General features: G+C 35.5%; 1 protein-coding gene across 1 annotated transcript; it reads right to left on the reverse strand.

The window, feature by feature from the left end:
• Positions 1-21,745: 21,745 nt before the first annotated feature.
• On the reverse strand, positions 21,746-24,058 carry LOC125501897 (zinc finger MYM-type protein 1-like). The gene is made up of 3 exons (XM_048659022.1): positions 23,767-24,058; positions 23,167-23,457; positions 21,746-22,962 (listed from the first exon to the last, which is right to left on the reverse strand). The coding sequence occupies exons 1-3, from the start codon at positions 24,056-24,058 to the stop codon at positions 21,746-21,748; spliced, it is 1,800 nt and encodes a 599-aa protein (XP_048514979.1).
• Positions 24,059-27,087: the final 3,029 nt, after the last annotated feature.

Consider the following 27,087-nt stretch of genomic DNA (forward strand, 5'->3'; position numbering starts at 1 on the left):
CATGATTTGCTTAACAGGTCGATATGATAATTTTATGAAACTGTTCGACTTGACCGACAGATATGTGACCAAGCGACATGAGCCATGTTATACACGGTATCCATAAATTTTTAACGTGATATATTAGATACAGTTATACATGGCTGTTTTACCCGTGATAAATTATTGCAGTAATGTCTCAACAAGCAGAACACAAAATCCAAAAATGCACGAATGCACGGCATAGTGGATTGTACCCTCCATGTAAACAGGATATATTTTTCAAAGTGTTACAAGGTGTTTTCTCAAAAACTGAGGATTATTTTGGAAAATTTTTGAAACAATAATTGCAGAATCATAGAAGGAAAATTCAATAATACCATAGATCTTGAAATTTAGCTGGATTGTATGGGGGTTTTGAAGGTCACTTGGTTTTCCATATTTTGTATTGCAGATTCGTAATCTACAAGAAAAGCTAAGCAGCATTCGTACAAAACATTTTTTTCATAATCATCATTTTGCAATTATAATATACAAAATTAATTTTACACGCAAAAACTAAAACTTCTGAAGAAAAATCGCAGAAGACAAAGAGAAGATATTAGAAAGTTTAGAATTCTATAAATTTCTGAACGAGGAATTTTGGCACTTGAAATGACCGAGAGGGTCATTTTAAAGGCCATGGAAAGTCAAAATCAATTTTTTCAAAAAGTACGGAAAATTTGGTAAAAAAAAAAGGTGTATCGAGATTTTTTTTCATTGTTCCGAAATATGACATCCTTGCCTATCTTTGAACTGCTGAAATTAGAATCAATAATTTTCAAAAATCTAAAATTTTTACACAAATCTCAGATGAATATTCTCACAAGGTTCAGAGAAATTTTTTTTTGCCACATACGTACCCATATGTATTCTGTATTGCCTATGTATACAGCTTACGATGCATTGTACACCGAGGATGATTGTAAGATCTAATATCTGATCATAGTGTATCAATCTTAGAACACTGAAACAAAACCTGTGATCTGGCAATGTTGCACCGAGTATATATAATATATACTTATATATATATATATAATTCCTACTTTTGATTCTACAATATACTCGAGATAACTTTATGCGCAGCGTTGCCGGATCACCATTGACCACGAAAATAACGTGTTGGAATTAAAAAGAGAATGATATTTCAAATTATCGTATCGCATCCACAAAAACGGTGAAGTGCTTTTTTTTTTTTTTTCTTTAAATTTGTTTAAAGAACTTTTTTTTTTACTCTCATAAATTTGTTCAAAAAATTATCTCAGAAAAATTATTTTTACATTTCACATCAGATTCTACCTGGTAAGAAATAATTTCATTCTGTATAGAGCTTTTGTGGAATCTATTTTGTTTCAATTGGTGATACGACTCTGTAACGAAGCGTTCCTCTTTATCAAGTTTTTATTAACCCGCTTTCTTGTCCGTCTGTTTGTCTGTTCAGTAAAAATTTTGCAATCGATTTTAAACCAACTTCCCAATGAGCTAGATATTTGAAACTTCAAACACTCCTCATAACTGGATGACAATACAATATGAACTTCTTTTCGTAAAAAAAGAAATAAAAAAAAAAACGGATCGATAATCAATGAGATTTATAATAATGAAATTTAACAAAATATAGTTATTGACACGATTAAAAGCGAATAGCTTGTTCTTCGAATAAATTTTGTTCCAATATACCACGTTTGGTTTTTTGCGGATATCTCGGAAACTATTGCAGATATCCCAAATTTGAAAGAAGGTTCATGAAGAGCAGAAAACATACTAAAAAAAAGTCCAACCTTCCTGAACTGTACCGCGAATATTCATAACTTTAATTGAGCTATGAGAAAATGACCGATGACGCCTGATTCGGCTCCCGCGCGCGATGATTGTTTCAGAGGCATATGCGAAAAAAATGTATCCAACAGTCTATATATGAATATTAAGGAATGAAAAAATTCAAGTACGTACTGGACACTCTAGTAAACAATAATCAGTTGGAAAAAAAATTTATTCATCATTTTTCAATGTAATATGCTTTTGTAAATTGAAAACTCTTTCTCAATAGGCAAATAACAGAAAAACTCGGATAATTAACAAACCGAAAGTTTCAAATTCCTTCCACTTCGTTGAAGCTATGGAGAAAAATTAAAAATATAAAAAAAGGAGTGACATGTTTTTTTTAAGAAAACATTTTCTTGTTTAAATCATAATTTCAATTGTTATTTGACATTCTAAAGGAAAAAAATTTCTCAATTATTTTCAAATTGTTTTTCGCATTACAATTTGTTATAAACAAATGAATTTTCGAGCGAGATTTTTTTTTATTACTAAATATGATACAATAACAACTGTGTGTGAGTTTTTGAACAAAAAAAATTCTAGTTTTTTTTTAATTTAAAAAATTTATGGATCTTGAATTTTTTCGTTCTCTTCGAGTTTCTTACCTTTGTTACCAAAATTACTACTATCGTATTATTACTTGTCGTATCAACAGTTAATGAGTAATTCTGGTTCTAATTTTTTTCCAACTGATTATTGTTTATTAAAGTTTCCAGCAAGTACCTAAATTTTTTTATCCCTCAATATTCATATATAAACTGTTGAATAAATTTTTTTTTTGCTCATGTCTCCCAAACGAGCATCGCGCGTGGGAGCCGAATCAGGCGTCATCGGTCATTTTTTCATAGCTCAATTAAAATCATAAATATTCGTGGTGCAGTTCAGGGAGGTTGGACTTTTTTTTAGTGTGTTTTCTTCCCCTTTTGAATTTTTTTCAGATCAAATTTCAGATAGCCGCAATAGTTTTCGAGATATCCGCAAAAAACCGAACCCTACTTTTTTTTCCATTAAATTGTTTATTACTTTTGTAATTTTTTCAACCGCGTTGTCATGCGATTTCTGAAGTTTCTCGAGCTCATTCCGGATCCAAAAATCACCTTTACATTGAATTCGGCGAAGGCTAACTCAAATTTGACCAGAAGGCACTTGTTGACTAGACTATAGGACTAGGAGGACGAAAAAAGAGCGAGGTGCAAAAGTGATAATTTGCTGGGAAGCGAGTGTCGTCGCTTTGATGCGCGGCGAGCTAAAGCCTGGTTGCTGGTGCGAGTGAGGTTAGTTTGGATAGAAATCGTTTAGACAGAATCCGTTTCTACGGAGAAAATTTGCCTAGGGTTCGTTTGGACATAAGAAATTTCGACTTAGGTTCGTTTGGATACAAATGCAAACGACCCTAAGTCGGTCGGTAGAAAATAAACTAACTAAAGAAAATGAATCGAAGAAAATGACAACACGTTAATGATAGAATTAAGTTCCAGTGAAAATTAATTGAACAATCTAATTTCTTTGAAAAACTTGTTACAAGTTTTTTTCTCACTTAGAAATCATTATTTCCCAATTGATTTTCAATTAATTCTCCTTTCCTCGGCATCTATGGATTTTGATTTTGGTTTTTTTTTTTCTAAATTTTTTCTGTACTCGAAAATCTTTCCATCGTGACATATTAACAAGCTCACAAAAAGCTGAACAACGAACAAACTCCTACTCGCAAGCCCCAACAAGAATAACAGTTATATTCAGTTTTTTTTTTTTTTTTTCGACCGATAGTTTGTGTTAGCGAACATGAAATACTACTTTTTTCCAAAGCCGTAATATTGCGAACTATACTGAAATTTTTTTCAACCGAACAAGAATAATTCTCCTTACAGAAAATATTGTATTTCAGATTTTTGTATTCAAATGTGAACAAATTATCATAATATCCATTTGCACTGAAATCATCCTAGTGATGAGAGAAACTCATCTGCTGCACCGTAATACCGATAGTCCGGACGAGCGTGTTATACTTGTCGCGCGTCACCGTCTATAAGGATGAATTTGAAGATTGGATCTACAGATCGTTCGTGCGGTTGACCGATAATCTCTCAGAGGTCGATGAAGGGTCTGTTTTACCATGAAACGCAGAGGGCGCTCTGGGCTGGCACTCTTATTTTGCGACTTAATACCCTATGACTCTCACTTTTCGCAACTTGTCCGATCTAGTTCAATATATTTCAATATATCTGTCGATACTCAGTCTCGCGAGCTTCCGCCCTCTCACTAGACGCGGCGGCAAGTCACGAAAACTGTTCAGACTAAAATCAACGTTGCAATGCGTTTACCAAACGCATTGAATCTGCTCGCTCGCTCTGCACCACCGGCGTGTGTACCGACAACTGTTGAATTTAGTTTTGCATTCATCTTCCATCATGTCAACGTTTTATAATGCCGTGATTTTTCATTTTTCTCGTATTAGTTAATTGTAGATTAACATAAGAATGAAAAAATCTTTGGAAAACTTTATCAATTCTTCAAACATCGCTAATTTTTATTTGCATAATTAACGATTTCTAAACACATTAATTATCTTAAAAAATCGATAATCATTTTCTGAAAAATTCATAATCGTATCCTTGATGATATCCTCGGATGAAATGACCGATTATTCAAAAAATTAATAATTTCCTTGAATCATTGAGAGAATGAATAATCTCATTCAATGGAATTAAAAATTTTCATAAAAATGTATCATTTCCTTCAAGAAAATATTTTGGTTTCTGAGAATAAATGTTTACCTTGAATGTATCTATCAATTTTTTTTCTAGAACTATTTTTATCTTTCAGAACAACAATAACTGCTATATTTTTCAATAATCGAAAATTGAACAATAATCAGTAAATTATATTAATCGGATTGAAAAAATTAATATGAGTGAAATAAAAAATTTCGAATCTTCGAGCAGGGTCCACGCTATTTTTCGCTGTACAAAGAATGTATTCACGTGATTTTTTGCAATTTCCAGAAAAACTAATTGTTATGATATTTCACGCTGCAGCTCATTTTTTATTTAATTTTATAACGAACAACTTGTTTCGGAAACCATACAGGAGATCAGTTATCCCGCGAAATATCGGTTTTATATTTTTTGTCAATTTCTCAAGGCTAAACCCATTCAAAAATTATTAAAACTTTTAATAACATATTTCCGGTGGTTTAATAAATTTATAAAAACATCGGCTATCCTAAGGCTGGCCACAATAATATTCATGCTCCAGTCACGGCAACGATGTTGCTCTTGCAATCCGAGTGAACCACGCGTTATTATACATCCGTGTCCGTTTTATGGAATTTTGTTCTTCGCCAATTCCATACACGCTTTATCATGAATGGAATGGCTGATTTCTTTTCGGAAAAGAACAGTAGTAATGACAAAAACTCAAACCGCAGAAGATCAATAAATTTTTTGTTTTTCGGTACGACAAAAGTAGCTGTAAAAAAAAATCAAATTAGGGAAAAATTGTTGTTACTTTCATTCGTCGGTAAAATTAATTAATTCTGTAATACTTATTTTATCATCGAAGTTAAGTCTACACCGAACCACCAAATTGGCACATCACCTTCAGGTTTTTTTTTATAGATCAGGGCACAGTCACAAAACGCTCTCGGAATGAATATATTATTTACAACATACTTATCAGAGCATTGGAAAAAAACATTTCGATGGTTTCACCTTCTACCAAGTTCGAAAGTTTCAGCGAGACAAAAGAAGAGTTTTCCATTTCTATTTTTCATGAAAATGATATGGGAAACAAAACCTGGCCGTGTTTGGAATTTTATTACTTGATAACGACAAGTCTCACAACGAATCGATTGACGTATTTGTAGCGGCAATTAATCAATATGTCGTAAAACAAACCGTTCAGAGCATATCAATTGCCCCACCAAAGACGAAGAACAGGTGCATTGTTCATTGCAGATAACTCGGGAGTATCTACGACGTTAGCTAAACATCCGAATTGCAGTGGAAGTAATTTTCGTTAACCACAATTTTATTCAAAACTATTTCAAAAATCAACAAATAAAAGATAGTTGGAAAACCACGGTCGATAAATTTATTCATTGACATAACATGCTTTAATTGACGTGTAATGTACATAATTACAAACAGCGAAAATTCAACTACATTTTATATTTTGAAAAATAACATCACACTCAAATCGTTGACTGAAGATAACGCTTAAATATTTTACTGCCAAACACCACTATACCTATACCGCTGTCACCGCTGAGAGAAATCAAAATCTTAGAGAGGAGCGCGACGGAGAGGGGCTGGGCGGTGTGGATCTACCCAGTCACATTTCGTTTCTCTATTTTGTTGAAAGCTCGAATCGAAATTCATCGAATGCTGATAGCTGATGAGAAGTGGTGCATTTTCACATGTGCACCACTTAGGTATATCCAACGGTTAATTAACAACGGATGTTGAAAATAAATATTCACAGATTACAATAAAAATCAAAGAAATAAACATCATTATCGTACACTTTCGCGTCAACACTTGGAATTGAAAATGTACGGATAGGATGATGAGGGCAAAACATCACTACCAAAGATGTCAGGCGTTCGTGCAACAATTGACTCGGCTACTGTCGGCGCGTGAAGTTTAGGGCTCTCAGTTTGAAGGTTCATAACTATGAAGGAAAAAATGATAGAGCAAAAATTCAAAAAAGGATTGAAAGCTTGGAGTATTCTGCGTCTGATGACTTATTTTGAAATATCGAGAAAAATACTCAACGAATCTTATAACTACTGAAAGGTCGGAAAACGTGGTTTTTTCAGAGTTAACCGAAGTAGTTCAACTATGGAGTGTCGCCGCTCGTTAGAAAAGCATTCGAAAAATTGGGAAAAAATCAGAGACGTTCATCAAAGTTTTCTCAAAATGATTCCGTTGAAAAATCTCAAAAATTCAGAGAAACATAGCGCCCACATGCTCCAAAGTACGAGTGGTGTTCTTGGGAAAGGTTGGAACCAAATAGATCTACGTGGATTAAAAATTTGCAGAAAGATATACACTTTCTGATGCCGTGAACAAAAAATTGCTCGCATTGCTAAATTTTCGGTAATCGTCGTTGACGTTTTTGAATATCATGGGCGCTCAGCGGGCGACCCATCCACTATACGTCGCTGCAAATTTCGATAACAATGTCGGTTTCTGTAAAAGAAACCGCTTACATTGTAGTGACGCTCGGTGCGGGAAAATCAGAGAATGCAGCGACGCTGTAGCGGCTGAGGGCCCTAAACTTTTCAAAAATATCGCTGAAAAAAATGTGCTCCTGGAAGAGTTACAACGAATAGTAATAATAACAACAAAGTAGTGACGATTCTAGAAGCACAAGAATCAGTCTAGTCAAGAACTGAGTTTCCTGCGAAAAATCGTCCTAATTCTACGAAAAATTATAAGCGGTAGCTCATTGGATTCTAAATACGATTCTGAGGGAGACGTTGTTTCAATTTTTCTTGGCGAGAGAAATAACAATTGTTATGAACAGGAAATGAAAATGAAAAAAGAGGCTTCACGATTTTGAGAATAATTAAAAAACTACAAGCGATGGCGAAAATTTGAAGAAAGATTCTCGAAGAGCACGAAATTCTCAATAAAAAAGTCCTACCTCCGGGAACTCTATCTCAAATATGTATTCATATACTGTAACGCGATTTTCCTAATTAAGTCGGAATCTTCTAATCCGTTACCCTACGGCGTCCCCGCGGTCTTCCTCCGACGAACGGATTGTTGGGCGCCAGACGCGAATGCGTCGTTTCTAAGGAATTCTCACTTACAAAAAAAACTCAAGATATCGATTGAACTTTCTTTCATCGTGACAAACAAAATCAACTAAATCGCAGATAACCGAATAACTCAGAGATAGGAGAACCGAGGGACGACGGACACAAACTCGGCTAGCTCAATTGAACCGAGGAAATGGTAGAGGGGCTGGGCTGTAGGGTGCTTAATTTCAAAGTTCTTATGCGGGCGAAAATGATTAACTCCAAATACAAGAAAACTCCTTCGATGAGATTTCTCCCGTGTATTACAAAAGCGGTAGATGAATTTTACAGCGGGAGTGACAACCATTAGAGATCAAGCAGTACAATTATTAGCAAACATTACAGTTATGAATAGCGGTAAGCGGTAAGCGGTAACAAATTTTGCGATAACTGAAGCAGTAATGCAACGCAAGCGGTATTCTCAGCAGAGGGCTGAGATGCGTAACGGACGGCGATATTCGTCGCCGAATTTACAGCGGTACTCAAAGATATTGCGGAATTTACAGCGGTAATCAAATATAGTGCGGAATCTACAGCGGTAATCAAAGATATTGCGGTAACCTAGAGATATTGTAATTCTAACTTATTCTAATGCAACTGCGTTCAGCCAAAACGGTTTTAACCCCTGGGAGTTCAAACGTGACACTTTCTAAGATATGCTATTCTACCATGCACAGCGGTACAGTTAATAAATTCGTCTAAGAATCAGTGCATCATTCAATACGAAACTACTATAACATGCGGTAAGGGTCCGATCAACTCAGCGAAACGGTACACAAATAGCAAAGATAAGCAAAGATATTCAAATGATATTAGCGAAAATAGATCAGAAACAAAGATATTGTCATAAAATCACGAAGTCGCTCCTCAGAATCAAAGCTAAATGAACCAAATCACGGGCCCTTAATAGGCCCGCTACACAACAAAATACTCCTTCAGAGAGGCTTCGGATTTTGTAGCACCAGAGCACCAGAGTAATAGATGAGTAGCGAAAAGGTACAATTGTACAACTATACAAAGATAGAATTCAAGCGATAGCGGTAACTGAGCGGTAACAGAAAACAACGTCCGATGGTAATTGTAGCTGAACACAGAAGGAGGAATCGATCTTGACCTTGATCCCCGTAGAGGGTGGTTCTTCTCTTCCTTGTCCTCCGGTATGGTGGGGGGGAGAACAATTGGGCAATACCATTGGTCATCTATCACACGTGATTTTGGCGATAAGATTCGGGGCGACTCGTCAGTCGTCGGGAACTTAGGTGTTGGCGGAGAGTAGCGAGACGTGTGCAGTATGTTCTTCCTCTCACGTAGCAAATGTGGAACACAGTATGGTAATTGTAAGATTTGCAGGCGAAAACTTGCTGCGTATGTCATGCGGTGTAGGTGCGTTATTCGGGCTTCTCCCTGGTGCGGTAGCCTCTCGACCTTCCGGCCCTAGCTAGAAGAACACCACAGGTGGAAGGTTCACCAGAAACCAACGATCAGCTGTGGCACGGGGAGACCTGAGAATGTTGCGCTCATCCCGTTCCTCCTCCAGACGTCGTGGGGTGCTATACTCACCCATCGACACGACGGTTACTTCCCTTTGGGCTGCGATACTATCATAGGCCTTTCTGAGGGCTAATATGACGTCGGAACCGGAGACGAGAACACTAGGTGGTGTAGCTGATTTTTACCTCGGGAAAACTTCGTTTCTTCCTTCGGGATTCGACCGCAGCGGGACCCTGTTGCTTACTATTAAGGCGCTATTACACGGCACGTGGCTCGGCGCGTGGCTCGGCGCGCAACGCGTCATGAGAATGAGCTAGCGCGCTAAAGCTCGGCGCGGCGCGATGAGGCGCGTTTTTCCCGTCAATTGTCGGTAAATTTGACACAAGTCAAAGGAAACGCGCCACGTTCCAAGGCTCAGCTTGTGAATGTGTCCACACATGTCCACACAGGTTCGCTGATCCTGCTCTCGCTATATGCAGAGAATTTCTTCAGTCTTTCTCAATTTCTTCATAGTAGCTCTCGGGAAAGAAAATGGAGTGGTCAAATGAATTGATTGCAGAATTCCTCCAATTATATGAGCAAGAACCCATCATTTGGAACCCTAAAAATGAGGGTCATAAGGACAGAAACGCTGTGCATGATGCGTGGAAACGTATTGAAACGTAGTTCAGTGGGAATTATGCATTGAAGAAAATAAAAAAAAAAAAGGACGCATTGATGGCTACATTTCGAAAACTGCATATCAGGGTGAAATCCAGCATGAAGACGGGTAGCGGTGCAGCTGACGTATTTAAGCCGGAGTGGTTTGCTTATGATCAAATGGCTAAATTTCTCCATGCAGTATATAATCCGAGGAAAACGCAAAATTCAGAGGTACGTTCTGATATCAATTTCTTTATAAGTTCAACACATAACATTTAAATATTTCATTTATTCATTTCATTTTTTAAACAATATTTCTGTAATACCGGTATTATTTATTAGAATAGGTGACATATTATTTTAAATGGATGGATATGTGCATAATAATTAATATTTATCCTGCCATGGTATGAACCATAAGAGACGTTATTGCATCTTGATCATTCCGCCATGATCCAGGGTGAAACTCTCCATCTTCTTCCGCATCAAATGAATTGATTGGTGTATATAATGAACGGGAGGACTTACTTTTTCTTAAGAAATTATATAGTAGAGCGCAAGTCATTACGACATTCGAAACTTTATCCGGAGATAAAAGTATCGGTTTTCTAAGCACGCGAAAAACAACTGACATTATTCCAAAAACATTTTCGACAATTCTGCGAGCGCGTGAAAGTCGATAATTAAAAATTCTTTCTTTGGATCCTTTCTCATGCACGCCGGCATAGAGTTTCATCATATCATGATCATATTGACAGATAGAGCAAACGCATCATCTGCCACAAACACATATGGTATATTTTCATTTTGAAATGGTAGTGGGTTATCTGGTAAAAGATTCAATAGATTTTTATCTAGTTTTGTGAATAAAGATGAATTGCGGAAAACACCTCCATCACCAATTCTTCCTTGGCATCCAATATCCACAAAACTGAAGCAATAATTAGCGTCCACTAAAGCTAGTAGTACCACGCTAAAAGTGCCCTTGTAATTAAAGAATTCTGATCCACTTTGTGCAGGACATTGGATCACAATATGTTTTCCGTCTAGCGCACCAAGGCAGTGCAGAAAATTCCAGAGGGTTTCATATTCTTTCGATGTGTTCAACCATTCATTCGGGGTTTCAGGAAGCTGAAATAAAAAAAATATATTTTATCATTGTTCAAGGATTTGGAATATATTGAAAACGACGATGCAGTAATAGAATCCAATGAAACCAGAGATGCAGTACAAGCAGAAAATAACATGGATCCTGAATCAGAACCCTCGACTTCGGAAAATATTTCGAATGCCAACTGCTTTAAAGCGCCAATACGGACGGAAATACGAGGCAATAAAAAACGCAAAATAGAGAAGGGCAACATAGAGAAACGCATGGAAGAGGCGTACAACATTTTGAAGGTTACGACTGAGAAACCTGAAGATGATGAGTGTTCTTTGTCCGCCGAATTACTACGTCGAAAACTTAGAGCTTTGAAGGAGGACATTCGTGACATTGCAATGAACGAGAATAATACTCTGATGCACCGCCTCAAACAGCAACAAACTTCTGCGAATAATCTTTCACATGTTGGATATTTTCAAAGTGGGAATTCACCAGATTTTCATTACCTTCCACACCTAGAATATCAGCAACATTGTCATGCACAATCTTCCTCAGGACTTCAACCCACTGCTCGTCAATACTCACAAGCGTTTCTAGGAACGCAACCGCTTTCTCGCCCTCCCTCAGAATCCTCACCAGGATTCCCAACACCCCCTCATTTTCACTCACAACCGTCACCAGGATTCCCACCATCTCCTCATTCTCACTCACAACCATCACCAGGATTCGCACCATCCCCTCATTCTCACTCACCATGTAACGGGTGTAATAGAAAGAAAGAAGAGAGAGAAAGAATAAGAAGAATGGTGGGGAAGGAAGGTGGATTTTGGACATTGGACAATAAGCTAATGGTGAGAAGGACATAAGGTGTTAAGACGTAAGGGGGTCGAGCTCGCTCAGAAATCGATCACTCAAATTTTAATATACCGACGTAAACAACAGTTAATAATTATAAAGAGAAATAACAAGTGTACACGAGTGATCCACATTAATGAACAATCTTTTAATCTACGATACGAGTCGACCTAGTAGACTGTTAAATAAAAAATTGTGTTGTTAAATATATTTATTGAGTCCTTATTGATGTCACGTGGTTGGTGTTCTGTCCGTATAATAATTTTTACCTAATCGACGCAGACCCCAGAGTCAAAGAAAATATCCACACATTTGGCGCCCGAACTTAAAGAAAAAAGTAACATATATATATGTTCATGCTTAAATTCAGTGTATGTACATTCTAAATAATTTATGTCTAAAGTGAACAGAACACCTGTAAAAACCAGATCTACACAGTCTATGCAAAGCGGTACACCTAAACAGGATAGTAAAAAATCTAAAATGGAAAAAGAATTAGAAGCATTAAGAAGAGAAAAGGAAGAAATGTGGGATATAATTAGAAAACAGAAGAATGATCAAGAAAGAATGTTCGCTGAAATTCGAAATTTGAAAGAATCGCAAAATCAGCCTAGTCAAGTACAGGGGGATGTAGAAGGTCAATTGATGAGCAGATTAGTTGACAGGTTACAAAATGTAAATATTGATCTGTCCTTGCCTGAGTTTGAATCGAATGGTAAAGCTAATCCGTTAGAATATATTGAAAATTTGGAAAGGTACTTTAAAGTTAAAAATATATGTACAGATATTTGTCTTATAATTGTAGAAAATTCTTTAAAAGGATATGCTAAAATATGGTTTAAAACTTATAGACAAACATTTAATAATAGATTTGAAATTTTTAAAACAAAATTTCTGGAGAAGTTCAATTCAATTAATGCTAAGGCTCAAGCAAGAAATAAATGGTCAACTCGAAAATACGATTTTAAAGAATGCACACTTGAAGCATATTTTTTGGATCAAATACATAAATCCTATTACATAGATGAAACAAGAAGTACAATCGAAATTCACTACGATATTATACAACAACTGCCCATGTACGTTCGAGATTTATTAGCAACTGTAGAATTAGAAAATATAGATAAAATACTTCAAGTAAGCATTAACTTAGATATAAATAAGCAAAATAGGGATAAAATTGAAAAGCAAAATAATAATTCGTATCTCCCCGTTCGAAATTCAAGTACCTATTATAGAAGTAATAATATAAGACAATACAATAATAGCTCATATCCAAATCAACAACAAAGACATTCAAATAGGGTAGGTCAAATCAGTAACGATGTATACATTGACACAAGCATACCACCACCTCCAATACCTTTTCGAAACTATAATAACGAAATGCCATCATCATCGGCTAGTTCTTTAAACTAGGAAGCAACGCGATAAAAATAGGTCCGTCATCGCGTTGGGATTTTCATGATTTCATTTCGGACCTTAATAAAGATGTTAACTACGATAATAATCATGTGTCGAAAGAACCAGATTCAATGCAGACAGTAACCGTACAATTGAAAATTAAAATATTAGAAAAAAATGTTTCTGCGATAGTCGATTCCGGGAGTCAAGTATCGTGTATCTCGCAAATTTTTTTTAACAAATTATCTGAAAATCGTATACTTAATACACTGCCAGTAAATAATATCCATATTTCGACTGCAGTAAAAAACAAAAGCATCAAAGTAAAAGAACAAGTATTATTACAAATTTATATTAATCATCACATAGAATATCATGCATTTCTTGTAATTCCTAACTTATCAACTGATATCATATTTGGTCACGATTGGTTAGTAAAAAATAAAGTAAAATTAGATTATACCAACGAGAGTATTAAGATTAAGAATATGACTGTCGACCGGGATTCGGTGTCATTCGGTCGAGCCTGGTTGGAAAGAATATTATCAAATAACAAAGAAGCTACATGTTTATATATAATGAAAAGAAGTAATCACAATTCTCATATAAATAAAAATAAAAATCACATACATACAGTAACCACTATCGATAACATAGATGAACTGACAAGCAACGACAGAGTTGTGACTCTTGAAAATGATGAAAATAATAATGAACACTATGATGTGAATAATAATGATACTATTAAAAATAATAATAAAAGTACTATTATAGATGATGATGAAATTGATATACGAAATGATTATGTAACAAATATTGAAATGAGTGACGAGTTACCAAGTAACGATAATGACAATAATCAAAAATGTGATAAAATCTTAGAGAACGAACAAAAAGAAAATAATTTTTTCACCCAAGTTCGAACGATCGCGAGTAATCTAATGACGTTGAGTTTTGATCAGCAGAAAATATTCATTGAGACATTATCTAAATTTGAAAACTTATTTTCACCCAAAAATGAACCTGCGGGACAATATAAACATGAAATCAAGTTATTATCAAATAAGCCTATTTTCAGAAAACCGTATCCAATCCCCATTTCGTTGAGAAAAGCGGTTGACAATGAAATTCAAGAAATGTTAAACGCTGGTATTATTGAAAGATCTGTAAGCCCGTATTGTAGCCCATTAAGAATCGTAAAAAAAAAAAGATAACCGTGTAAGAATTTGTTTAGATGCTAGATATTTGAACCAAGTTGTGGAATCAGATAATGAAGCTCCACCGTTAATTTCAGAAATATTACAAAAATATCATAATGTTAAATATATGTCGTTAACAGATTTAGCGAATGGTTATTGGCAAATTGAATTAGAACAAAAATCACGTCCATTTACAGCCTTTTTGCATGGATCAAACTTGTACCAATTTTGCCGCATTCCCTTTGGACTTAAGACTGCTGGGAGTGGATTTGTAAGAGCATTAAATTTGATATTGGGTAAAGAATTTGAATCTTTCTTAACATATTATATTGATGATCTCCTAATCACATCAACTAATTTTGAAGAACATATGAAACACATCGAACTATTATTTGACAAGTTGCAAAAGAACAATGTTACATTGAAATTATCAAAATCACTCTTTTTCAAATCAGAAGTACCATTTCTGGGATTCATATTATCTACACAGGGTATCCGACCTAACCCGGACAAATTGCAAATTATTCAAAATTTTGAAAACCCTAAAAATTTAAAACAGTTGCAGCAATTTATAGGTGTATGCAATTACTACCGTCAATTTAGTATTAAACATTCTAATTTCATTCATCCTTTTCGAAATTTATTAAGTAATAAGAAACCGTGGTTGTGGACTGATAATCACTCTAAAGCATTTCAAAATTTGAAAAATAATTTCGTAAACAGTGTAACATTAAGTCATATTATACCAGGCAAGCCATACAAAATACAAACAGATGCTAGCGATAAAGGAATCAGTGGAATTATATATCAAATCTTCGAAGATAATTGCTATATAATATCAATCGTTAGTAGATGCCTATCAATACATGAAAAAAACTATACAACTACTGAAAAAGAACTCCTCGCAATTGTGTATTCATTGACTAAATTTAAAATATATTTATTTGGCCAAAAATTCGAAATCATAACAGATCACAAGACTTTGATATTTTTGAATGATACTTCTTTTCAAAATTCAAGACTTCTAAGATGGTCTCTCTGGCTACAACAATTTGATTTTCAAGTAAAACATTGTCAAGGAAAAGACAACGTTATTGCTGATTTTCTGAGTAGAAATCCTGATAGTAGATTTCACCAAGAAGATAATGTCAAACAAGTGATTATTTCAAAAATTCTCAAAGATACTCTTTGTTCATCTGTTACAACATATTCAATATTGAATTTAATTAAAGAATATACTATTTTGGACTCTGAATTAATCAAACAATTTAAAAACATAAGTCATCTTCAAAAGAATGATACGCTTTTACAAGATTATTTCGAAAATAATGAACTTAATAAATACGAAAAATATAAAATTCATCACGGAGTGTTATTTTATCAAGATAAAGAAGAAACAAATGCCAGACTCGTTTTACCTGATAGTCTAACATGTGCAGTAATAGATAAGGCACATTCCAAATTAGGACACGTAGGAGTGTATAAAACAACTCACTATCTAAAAATTTATTTTATTGGAAAGGAATGAACCGGGATATTAAAAAATTTGTGATTTCGTGTGACTTGTGTCAACGAGTAAAACATTTATCTCTGTCAATGGAAGGTCAATACCAAATGATAAAATCTAACAATCCACTAGACTTGGTAACAGTTGATTATTATGGTCCACTGCCAAAATCAGTTTCAGGTGTGCAATATATATTTGTAGTAATAGACTCCTTTTCGAAACTTGTCAAATTATATCCGATTAAAAAAGCAAACACTTCAATTTCCTTACATAAAATTATAAATGATTTTATTCCAAATGTAGGTAAACCAAAGTGTATACTATCAGATAATGGTACGCAGTTTACGTCACCAAATTGGAAAAATTCACTGGAAAAACTAAATATTCGAGTTTCGTACTCTTCCATACGCCATCCACAATCCAATCCCACAGAAAGATGTATGAGAGAACTAGGCCGGCTATTTAGAACTTTATGCGCTGAGAGTCATACGAAATGGGCAAAATTTGTAAAAGAAATCGAAGCAATTTTAAATATAACAACTCATCATTCAACTGGCCTAATACCATATGAGCTACATTACAATAAACTACCAACCGAAAAAATTAGGAAAATAATTAAATTCCCAGAAACAGTAAATATAGATCACCAGGTTAAAATTTTATTAGCTAGAGAAAAATTATTAAATCAGTTTAATAGACGAAAAAACAATCAAAAAAGTATTTCAAAAGTAAATTTAGGTGTAGGAGATTTGGTTTTACTTAAAGTACCCCAACAATCAGACGCGTTTAAAAAAGTTACTAAAAAATTTTTTCATTTATTCTACGGTCCGTATCGTATATTGAAACAGATTAACGAAAATGCTTTTGTATTAGTAGACCCAAACGATTCCACTAAAATAACAGGAACATATAATAGAATAAGTCTACGTAAATATAATCAACCTGTCATGGATATCAAATGATGAGACGAAATGACTTTAAAAAAAAAAAAAAAAAAAAAAAAAAAAAAAAGCGACTTAAGTTTGAATTGTTAAAACTTGTATACGTAAATAACTAAATTAGTTGACGTAGATATTGTTAGTAATCTGAATAACAAATGATATGACGAGATGAAAATAGTATAAGATGTATGGTTGTAATAGAATTAAGACGCATGAAAATGAAAACAAAAACAAAAACAAAAGGTCGAGAGTATAAAACACACAATTTAAGTTTATTTCATAAACATTTTCAATGTTCATAAAAAAAAAGGGGGATAATGTAACGGGTGTAATAGAAAGAAAGAAGAGAGAGAAAGAATAAGAAGAATGGTGGGGAAAGAAGGTGGATTTTGGACATTGGACAATAAGCTAATGGTGAGAAGGACATAAGGTGTTAAGACGTAAGGGGGTCGAGCTCGCTCAGAAATCGATCACTCAAATTTTAATATACCGACGTAAACAACAGTTAATAATTATAAAGAGAAATAACAAGTGTACACGAGTGATCCACATTAATGAACAATCTTTTAATCTACGATACGAGTCGACCCTAGTAGACTGTTAAATAAAAAATTGTGTTGTTAAATATATTTATTGAGTCCTTATTGATGTCACGTGGTTGGTGTTCTGTCCGTATAATAATTTTTACCTAATCGACGCAGACCCCAGAGTCAAAGAAAATATCCACACAACCAGCATTACCAGGATTTCCACCGTCCCCTCATTCTCACTCACAACCGTCACCAGGATTCGCACCATCCCCTCATTCTCACTCACAACCGTCACCCGAAATTCCACCATCCTCTTCTCATTCTCACTCGCAACCGTCATCCGGACCTTCACCTCCCTCATTCGCATATGTACACATCTATAGGGAATCCGCTGTCTGCCAGCCCTCTCTCTCAATTGGACCAAGAAACATTCAGAGATGTCTTGGAAATATAGAAGGAGACAATACCAATTAATCATGAATCTTCCTCAATGGACTTAATCCAAAAATATAGAGACTTCTTAGTAAGACATTAATAGACTTCATTTTCATTTTAGTTCAAAGATTGAAGTTTCATTTTAGGAATAAATTTTGTGATGAACAAGTACAAATAGTTCTAAGGAGTTTTCACAAAGATACTCAGTTAATTTTGAATGAGCTTCCTAATACAGCTATAGTTTCAAGCCTCGTTTCAAAAAATTATTTCTAAATATTTAACATGATATTTATAATATAACTAGGTTTGAGCTATTTTTCCAAATATCCTGATATGCTTGCGATGAATATTCCATTGAAGTTTGGGTTCACTAAAGGTAGGTTTAATCGAATTTTTCTGTACCTTTATTATCCCTTGTAATTCATATATCAATGCACTGCATACTTCATCTACGCATTTTGACACCGTTTGCGTAGAAAATTTGAACAAAAATGATAGGCTTGTATAACTGTCTCCGGTAGCGAGAAATCGAAGAGTCACTGCAAGTCTTTCTTGAACAGGAATACACTTTCGCATGTTAGTGTCGGTCTTCGCAATATGTGATCCAATTTTGCCAAGCAAATATTCAAAATCTGCGGCTGTTATTCTACAGAAATTCTGGAATTTACCACTAGGTTCCTTAATAAACTCGTGTAGCATATCAGTTGCGTTGAACCTGTAAAATAAATGAAAAAATTTTCGATGTCAAGATGATCTGCATGTAAAATGTACATACATGCACATTGAGAGAAATACCACATTTCATAATATGTTATTTCTGTGACATTGCACTTGCGCAATTCTGCGTAATTATATGGAACGTACCTGGAACTTACCTGTCTCGAGTTTTGTAAAAAGAGTTCATCCACCATCGTTCTCTTTTTTTTTCCTCTTTTCGGTTTAACAAGTAGTTGCCACTACACAACACATAATACGCCGCCGCACAAGTAGCAATGCGTTCTCGTCGATTAGGCATATTCGACTACGAGGGGATTTTTGTGCAAGGCGGCGACGAGCCCGCAAGTCGCGCAAGCTCGCCAATCTACCCGCCGTGAGAACGGTCGAGACTTGAATACTCGCTCAAAAACCAGCCTTAACGAGTCAAGCCAAGTTCGCTGAACCACGCGCCGTGTAATAGCGCCTTCACGTAGCGAGTAGCCCTATTTCCCACGCTGCTTCGGGAATCGGTCAGCTTGCGATATAACGAGAACCAGTGGTAGTGGGTCGTATGCGGATCCTTTCACTCCATCTGATTTTGATCCACAAATAATCAACAGCCCTCTCATATAGGGGATGCTACCCTCGGATGCCTTTGCAACGTAGCAATCCGGAGCTGCACATCCGTGAGGTTCGCCATAGCGGTTGTAAGAAATTTTAATGTATATTTTCATTTTTTTAAATCATTTACCATTATTATTGATGCTTCTTTTTTTTTTATATAATCTTTTCCATACAAAATATATAACTAGTTATGAAGTTCTCGATTTGTAAAATAAATAAATTTAATACTTAATTCCTAGCTCATAACGTCACATAACACACTAACATTCACACACGTCAAATAAAATCGGTTAACCGTCTTGAATGTCCATGAAATTTAAAAAGGGGCCGTTATTTCGTTATTTGCATGAGAAATATATATATGCCTTCGTTGGAGTCAATGATAAAATATATGTATATAGACAAGTAAAATTAGTCTAAGTCAAAAATTAAAAAGAAATCAAAAACGTTTCGGACATATAATAAATAAATAATGTATATAGGTAAAATTGTATAAATAAAATCGGTGATTAACGACACATGGACATTTAGAATAAATTAAACACGACGATTACAGATAGTATATCTAAATAGATATAAAGATCGGGAGTATATTGAAAAGACGTCAGTTGTATTATAAAATGAGAGAGAGAGGGTTGTAGTTGCGCGACTTATCTTTTGTTTGCGATGTAAAAATGCTGGCTACTTCTCTGTGGGTGCTGTTCTTGGATGATTTCTTGTGCTGAAGTTGCTAATGATCCTTTACTTTTGATTAGATTTCCATTTGGGAGGCTCCATATGTCAATTTGTGTTATCAATCCCAATTTTCAGATATATGTACTTATTCTGGTACGTGCAACTCCCACGATGTCCCACAGAGAAGAGAGCGATTTCGCTTTTCGAATCTAGGATTAGCAGAGCTAATCCTTTCTTATTTCTATTCCTTTTCTTTTCCTCTTCTCTCTCTCTCTCTCTTTCTCTTTCTATATAAATATCGTTATAATTACTCCCCTTTTTTCATGAGTTTAGTCCAAAATCGTGAAAAATTTTTCATTTGTCATTATAAATATTTTTTTTTTTTGTTTCTTTCACAAACAGAAAACACACATCATTCATACATGCGTCGCAAACATATCATGAAACTAGTTTGAGAGTTTCCTTAGTCTATTGATTTTTTTTTTTTTTTTTCTAATAGTATAACGATGAAGAAGAGCTGATCCAGTTGCGATTGATGATGGAATTGACGTACGGAATCATGTGATCGGCTAACTTTCACTTAATGTGTGGATTGATAATACCTTCGTAGATTTGCACGATTATATGTACCTTTTATATCTGTTTCATTCTCTGGATCAACTAATACATATGCGTTATTTCCGATAATGTTTGTTATTTTACATGGACCTTTGAATAGATGGAAGAACTTTTGCGTGACTTTATTAAGAACACTAGACTGCATTGGGACTTTAATGAAATTATTTTTTAGTGATTTAAATGCATCATCATGTTTGGCTGTCCAGCTCCAAGATAAATTATCTTTCAATAAATTCCTAAAAGGTTCAATAAATGTTGCGTATTTTAAGGCAAATTGGCGATAATAGTTACACATCCCAAGAAATTGTTGTATTTGCTTTTTATTTTTTGGTGCCGTAAATTCCCTAATTAGTTTAAGTTTGTCTGGATTAGGACTTACCCCTTCTGTTGATAAGATAAATCCTAGAAATGGTATGGATTGTTTAAAAAATAATGACTTGCCGAGCCTTAACGTAAAATTGTGTTGTTCAAGACGTTGAAAGATTAAATGAAGATGTTTAAGGTGTTGTTCAAAACTTGTGGAAGATACTAATAAATCATCTATATATGATGTTAGAAAATGTGAAAAATCGTTTTTGAATGCTAAGTTCAGTGCACGGATAAACCCGCTCCCTGCAGTTTTTAATCCAAAGGGTATTCTACAGAATTGGTAAAGAGTGGTGCCGTGCAGAAAGGCTGTGTAAGGTCTTGATGTTTTCTCTAATGGGATCTGCCCAGTGCCGTGGCTAAGGCTTGTGGCGCCTGGTGCAACCTTCCATGGGAGCGCCTATTCACTGGACTATTTACTAAAAACATTCGAGAATTCAATAAAACCTGATTTCGATAATATACTCAACCATTATATGCATAGAACTCACAAGTATTAAAAATTGAATTGGTTATTAATTGATGTGATACTTTTAGTTGTTACTATGAAAATGGACCCCGTGGTACGTCAATTCCACAGTAATTAGAGACTCCAAACCATTACATATTGTAACTAGTTATTTAGAACGAAAATCAAAAAAATATCAGAACAAAGAAAGTGGACCCCGTAGTGCGTCAGTTCTTCGGTATTTATCGACTCCAAACCACTTTTTTGCGCGGAATATATTACATCAATGATTTACAAGAAAGGCACCTTTCGAGCTTTCACTCTCGCGAATTCATCGATTAATTCATTATATTTAACAGATGCGCTCAACTCGGATTCAATAGAAATAGTGGCCAAGCCAACCAAACGCTCTTGACTCATCGTTGACCTCAAATAGTTTTTGATAATTTTGAGCTTCGAAAAACTGCGTTCTCCTGATGCAACAGATACAGGCAACGTCATTAAAATACGTAAGACAACTAATACGTTTGGAAAAAGAGATTCTAAGTCGGCCTTGACGATTTAATTGATACATTGAATTGGAGTTTGACTCGACGACAATAGCGTAGCTAAGTTTATCAGCTCATCGCAAAGTTCAATTGCATCAGTGTCCATACTTTCGCTGTGAGTCAAGGCTATATGCAAGTCTTTACAACTTTTCATAATTTCCTCTTTAGCTCTTCCTTTTAAACTGTAGATGTCATACAGAAATTCAAACATGGAGCAGTGCGATTCCAAAAGCTGGAATCGTTCTGTAGTTGAATTGATTGCCGTATCGATGATGAAATAAAAGAAGTCAACCTTGAAGCGATCCTTCGGGTCAGAAATGGGTTCATCTTCACATTCGTAATCGAACGTACGTTTCTTACGTCGTATACGAGCTATCGCGTTAGCACGGACAATTGGCTCAACTTCAACCTCAGATGCAATTCCAGTTGCTTCTTGCAATACAGTAGCGAATCCTCCTTCGCTTCGGTATTGATTGAAGAACGCAACAGTTTCACGCAACATACTCTTACATTCCAGAAGATTCAATTTTGGATTCTGCAGCATTTTTGAAACGACATTGACCTCACTCAAGATGTCGTACCAAATAACAACACTACAAATAAAGCGAAAATCAGCAATCGAAATGGCTAAGGATCTTGCCTCATGCTGCGTCACATGGTCTTTTTTCTTATCATTCGAAATTTCCAGTAGGGCGTCGTAAATTGCTCCCAACTGATACCTCAATGGTTTAACTGCCTCGATTCGACTCTCCCAACGAGTATCACTGACAGACTTTACTGTGAGAGATGTAACGTATTTTTTTAAAACATCCCACCTGTACGTTGAGCTAGAAAAAAATGTATAGATCTTTTGGACAGCCTGGAAAAATCCCCAACTTTCTCCGGAAGCAGAAGCAGCATCATTCACTACTAGATTCAAGGTATGGGCCGAACATGGTACGAAGAAGGCTCGTGGATTCACTGACAAGATTCTGTTTTGTACACCTGCTCGTTTTCCTTTCATGTTAGCGCCGTTATCATACCCCTGACCACGCATATTTTCGATTGGAATATCTAATTTTGCAAGTTCTTCAAAAATTGTAGTAGTGAGGCCCTCTCCCGAAGTATCGTACACTGGAAGAAAACCCAGGAAATGCTCGCGGACTTCGAATTCATTTGAATTTTCTTGTTTTGCCACGAATCTAATAATGATTGACATCTGTTCGACGTGACTTATATCAGGGGTACAATCTAGAATAATTGAATAGTATTTCGCCGACTTTATTAGGTTCAACAAAACATTTCTTATTTTGTTGGAGATCAATGAGATAATTTCGTTCTGAATTACGTTACTCAAATAATGGGGCCGTGTATCTTTATTAATTATGCACGAAATATGTTTCGCCATAACTGGATCAAATTTTGCGAATAACTCTATGAGTTTAAGGAAGTTACCATTGTTGTGTTCGTATAGCTTCTCAGAGGCACCACGGAAGGCAAGTGACTGACTAGATAAGAACTGTATTATGCTTACGATCCTCTCTAAAACACTACGCCAATGTGTAATTTCACGATCTATAGCACGCTGATTTTCAGCATCAATCGTGCGATTGGAGAGCAAGCGAAGATCGAATTCTTTCCATTCTTTAAATGCAGCTGCGTGCGAGGCAGACTTTTCATGAATTGAAAGATTTCGTGACAAATGAACCCAATCCGAAGATCCGGTCTTTGGCCAACCATGTTCCGCTGATTTTCGGTTAGGAAATAAAACGCAACAGAAACAGAAGACGGCATTATGCGGCTTCGAATAGATTAACCAGGGTCTTGTTACTAGTTCACCGTTATTGAGACTCCTCGCATAATAGTCGGGTGAAAAACGTCTTCCATTATGGACTGGAAAATCTATATTTCTTATTTGCGTCGGGCCCTTACGAACAATAAGCTCTCGCGTTTTTTGATCAGTAAGAGATGACCAAGTTTACGGATCAGCATAAATTTTTTCAAAAACAGATACATCGTGATCATCTCGGGCATGTGAATTATCACAAATCTTACGATGTTTCGAGGATGGCTCTATATTTGTATCAGATTCAGCATCAGAAATAATGTTCTCTATAACTGCTAATGAATTACAGCACTCGGAATCAACAGATGACGGTTCCGATGTCATAATATTTTTGATTCGGTCGGAACTCGAAGTAGGTTCAAGAACAGTTTTGGGGATATTTTTGGATATTGTTTCAGGTTTAGTCAAAAACGAGCTTATAGGACTATATTTCTGCAGCTCTTTCTCCTGAGCTAGTCGCTTTTTTCTAAATTCCCAGCCAGATTTTTTTTTACGATCCATCTTATGATAATTGAAAAACAAAAGTGAAGTGACGAAAACTAACAAATTATATTAATGTCTTCCTAAACAATTCGATTTCGGAATTATCCGAGCATAACCGTTCAGAATTTAGTTTGTTGTGCGCTTCTACGTAACAGTATCTTGCAGCTAGTATAAGTAGTGCTTGTAGTACCCTCCCAGTCTAACATTCATGTACGATCAAGGACCAGGCGAGCGTTAACTCCAGATAGATGCTTCTGGCCTAATTGATTCGGCGCAAACGCAGCTATCATGAGGGAACAATAGTACAGTACAGTCCCGCGTGGAAGACTTGTGTCCATAGACTTATAGAGACTCGTGGCAGGAGCTCGCACGTCAGGAGAGTCTGGTACGGCGAACGAGCGACATCTAATGCGCTTTAGTTTCAGCGCGCCGATCACTGAACTAGGGTGGAAGACGCATGTGTGTGGCGCTCATGCCGCGCTCGCCTAGGCGCTTTGACGCTGTGGTGAAATTTTTCACAATCAGATCAGTTTTGGGCGCCCCTCGTTCACAGGCGCCCTGGTGCGGCTGCTCCATTGCACCACCCCTAGCCACGGCGCTGGATCTGCCAATAACCATGAGTTAGATCTACGCTAGAGAAATATTTTATTCCATTATAGGTCTGTTATATTTCATTTATTAATGGTGGTGATTCGTTGTCAGATTCTATTATCTCATTCAAATATCGAGCATCTAAGCATATACGCACCCTTCCATCCTTTTTCTTTACAATTCGTAATGGATTACAAAACGGGCTTATTGAACGTTCGATAATTCCGGCTTTCAACATTTCTCCTATTTCCATATTTACCGCATGTTTAAGTGCTATTGGTATTGGATATGATCTTCGTATGAATGGCCTATTGCCTGTTAGTCTTAGCTTATGTTCATATATATTGGTGCATCCTGGCTTTTCAGAAAATAAGGATTGATGTTGTATGATTAAATTTATAATAGCTTCTTTTTGTTCATGATCCCCTACCGTAAGTTGTGACGCGATCACTCGTAAATCCTCAAAAAAATTATGATCCTCAGCATTTTTAGAGAAGTCAGAGTTTTCATTAATATTCTCGCAATTTGAAACACATATCCTTGATAACTCCCCTAATTTACTGACACAATAGACATCATCATCAGTGTTAACAAGCGAAACTATTTTATCAGCAGACTCTGTCGTTCTTATTTGATTTTGATCATTGTGCTCAAGAGTGCAAGCTAAATTTTCAACGTTTAAAGGTAATTCAAAATTATTAGCAGTTTCACAAAGATTATTTTCTATAGGTACATTATTATTATTGATTATTTTAGGTTGGATAACATCCTCTATACTAGGCATGTTTTCTTCAACTGTACTTTTATTGTGAGTAACATCCTCTATTACAGGCATGTTTTCTTCAACTGTACTTTTATTGTGAGTAACATCCTCTATTACAGGCATGTTTTCTTCAACTGTACTTTTATTGTGAGCAACATCCTCTATTATAGGCCCTTTATAAGTGTAATGGTTATTTTCTAGAGCGAAATTTGTATTATTATATCTACCATCATTACTGTTTGAATGATCATTAACTATTCTAATTTCATTATTTGTAAAATTTTGGGGAAAGTATGGTTTATTGTATTGTATTTTATTCGATAGATAACTTTGTCTTTTAGACAAATGGTCTCGATTAAGGTTCATCATTTGATGATGGCTATTGAAATTGTTTAGTATAGGGTAATTTCTGTGGTAATTCGTACTTTGCACATATTGGATATTTTCATTGCATGAGGATTTGAGCTTTTCTGAAGATTCACGACTGTACGATACGTAATCAGAACCGACAAGAAAACCGTTAATTATAATCGTCCCTTGATTATAATCAAGCTTAACCCGATTTACTGACAACCAGTCATCCCCCAATATGATAGAAGAAGCTAACTTGGGTATAACTAAAAAAGCATAAGTCATTCTCTGATGATCTATGTGTATGTCAATCAAGATTTGTTTTTTTACATTAACAGTAGATTTACCGAATGCGGGAAAAACTTTTACGTTTGACACCGGCAATTCAGTAATTGTACATTTATTAGCTAATTGTTTATATAGTGTTTCTGATATACAAATTAGTTGACTCCCTGAATCTATTAAAGCTTTTACAACAATTCCTCCGATAGTTACATACAGATGTGGACACGCCAGACAATTATCTTTATTATTCATATTCGATGGTTCCCCTATATCTCCTGTTAGATCCTCTACCAAATTATAATAACTCTGGCACGACGCCGGACCTTGACTCATCGCACCCGTAACTAGTTTAAATGTTGATTATATAACGAACTATTAGTGTTTGTATTTTGCATCGCGTAAGTATTGGGGCTGTTTATTACTGATGGTGGAAATCTAGTATTCGGCATGACAAAGTTTTGCTGATTAATACTGCTTGGATTAGGATGATAACTACCAGTTTGACCGTGAAAACAACATGGCTGTTGTTGATGATGAAAAACTTGATTTAAATGTCTCACTGGTCGATCCGTTACCGTTTGCTGTTTGTTTTTAGTATATACCCCTCGAACTTGAGAGTTATTACGATTTGATGAAGCATTAAATGTTCGATTTCTGTTTATATTTTCTTTTTCGGAATAAGAAGTATCTAAATTGGCAAGTGTTTGTAAAATCAATTGTGTATTAGCGAAATCAATAGAGGCTAAAATATCTTTGATTCGATGTGGGAGTTGCTGAACTATCGCATAATTTGTTTCATATTCTGATAATTTAGGTTCAAAAAATTTCGCCTCCCTGTGTTGTTTCCCAAAATAACCATGTAAGCTTCCCTCTTGTGATTTGTATCGGCGTACAGACCAACGGTTATTTATTTTAACCTGATATTGCACTGAGTAAAATTCTTGTTTAAATAACCTTTCAAAATCTTCATATGTCTCACATCTATCTTTATTGATATCGAGCCATATTTTAGCTCTACCTGTTAAAATATTACTAATAGTCCATATACGCTGTGATC

Source organism: Athalia rosae, chromosome 7, assembly GCF_917208135.1.
Source record: "Athalia rosae chromosome 7, iyAthRosa1.1, whole genome shotgun sequence".
Classification (NCBI taxonomy): Eukaryota; Metazoa; Arthropoda; class Insecta; order Hymenoptera; family Athaliidae; genus Athalia; species Athalia rosae.

Bases quoted from the DNA above. Each gene is read 5' to 3' on its own strand.
- LOC125501897 (XM_048659022.1), bottom strand. From the start codon at position 24,058: ATGGATCGTAAAAAAAAATCTGGCTGGGAATTTAGAAAAAAGCGACTA. The intron at 23,458-23,766 runs GTAAGATTTGTG...ACCGAAAATCAG, and splicing joins AGAGCCATCCTCGAAACATC to CGGAACATGGTTGGCCAAAG. The intron at 22,963-23,166 runs GTAACTTCCTTA...CAATTATTCTAG, and splicing joins GCTATACGAACACAACAATG to ATTGTACCCCTGATATAAGT.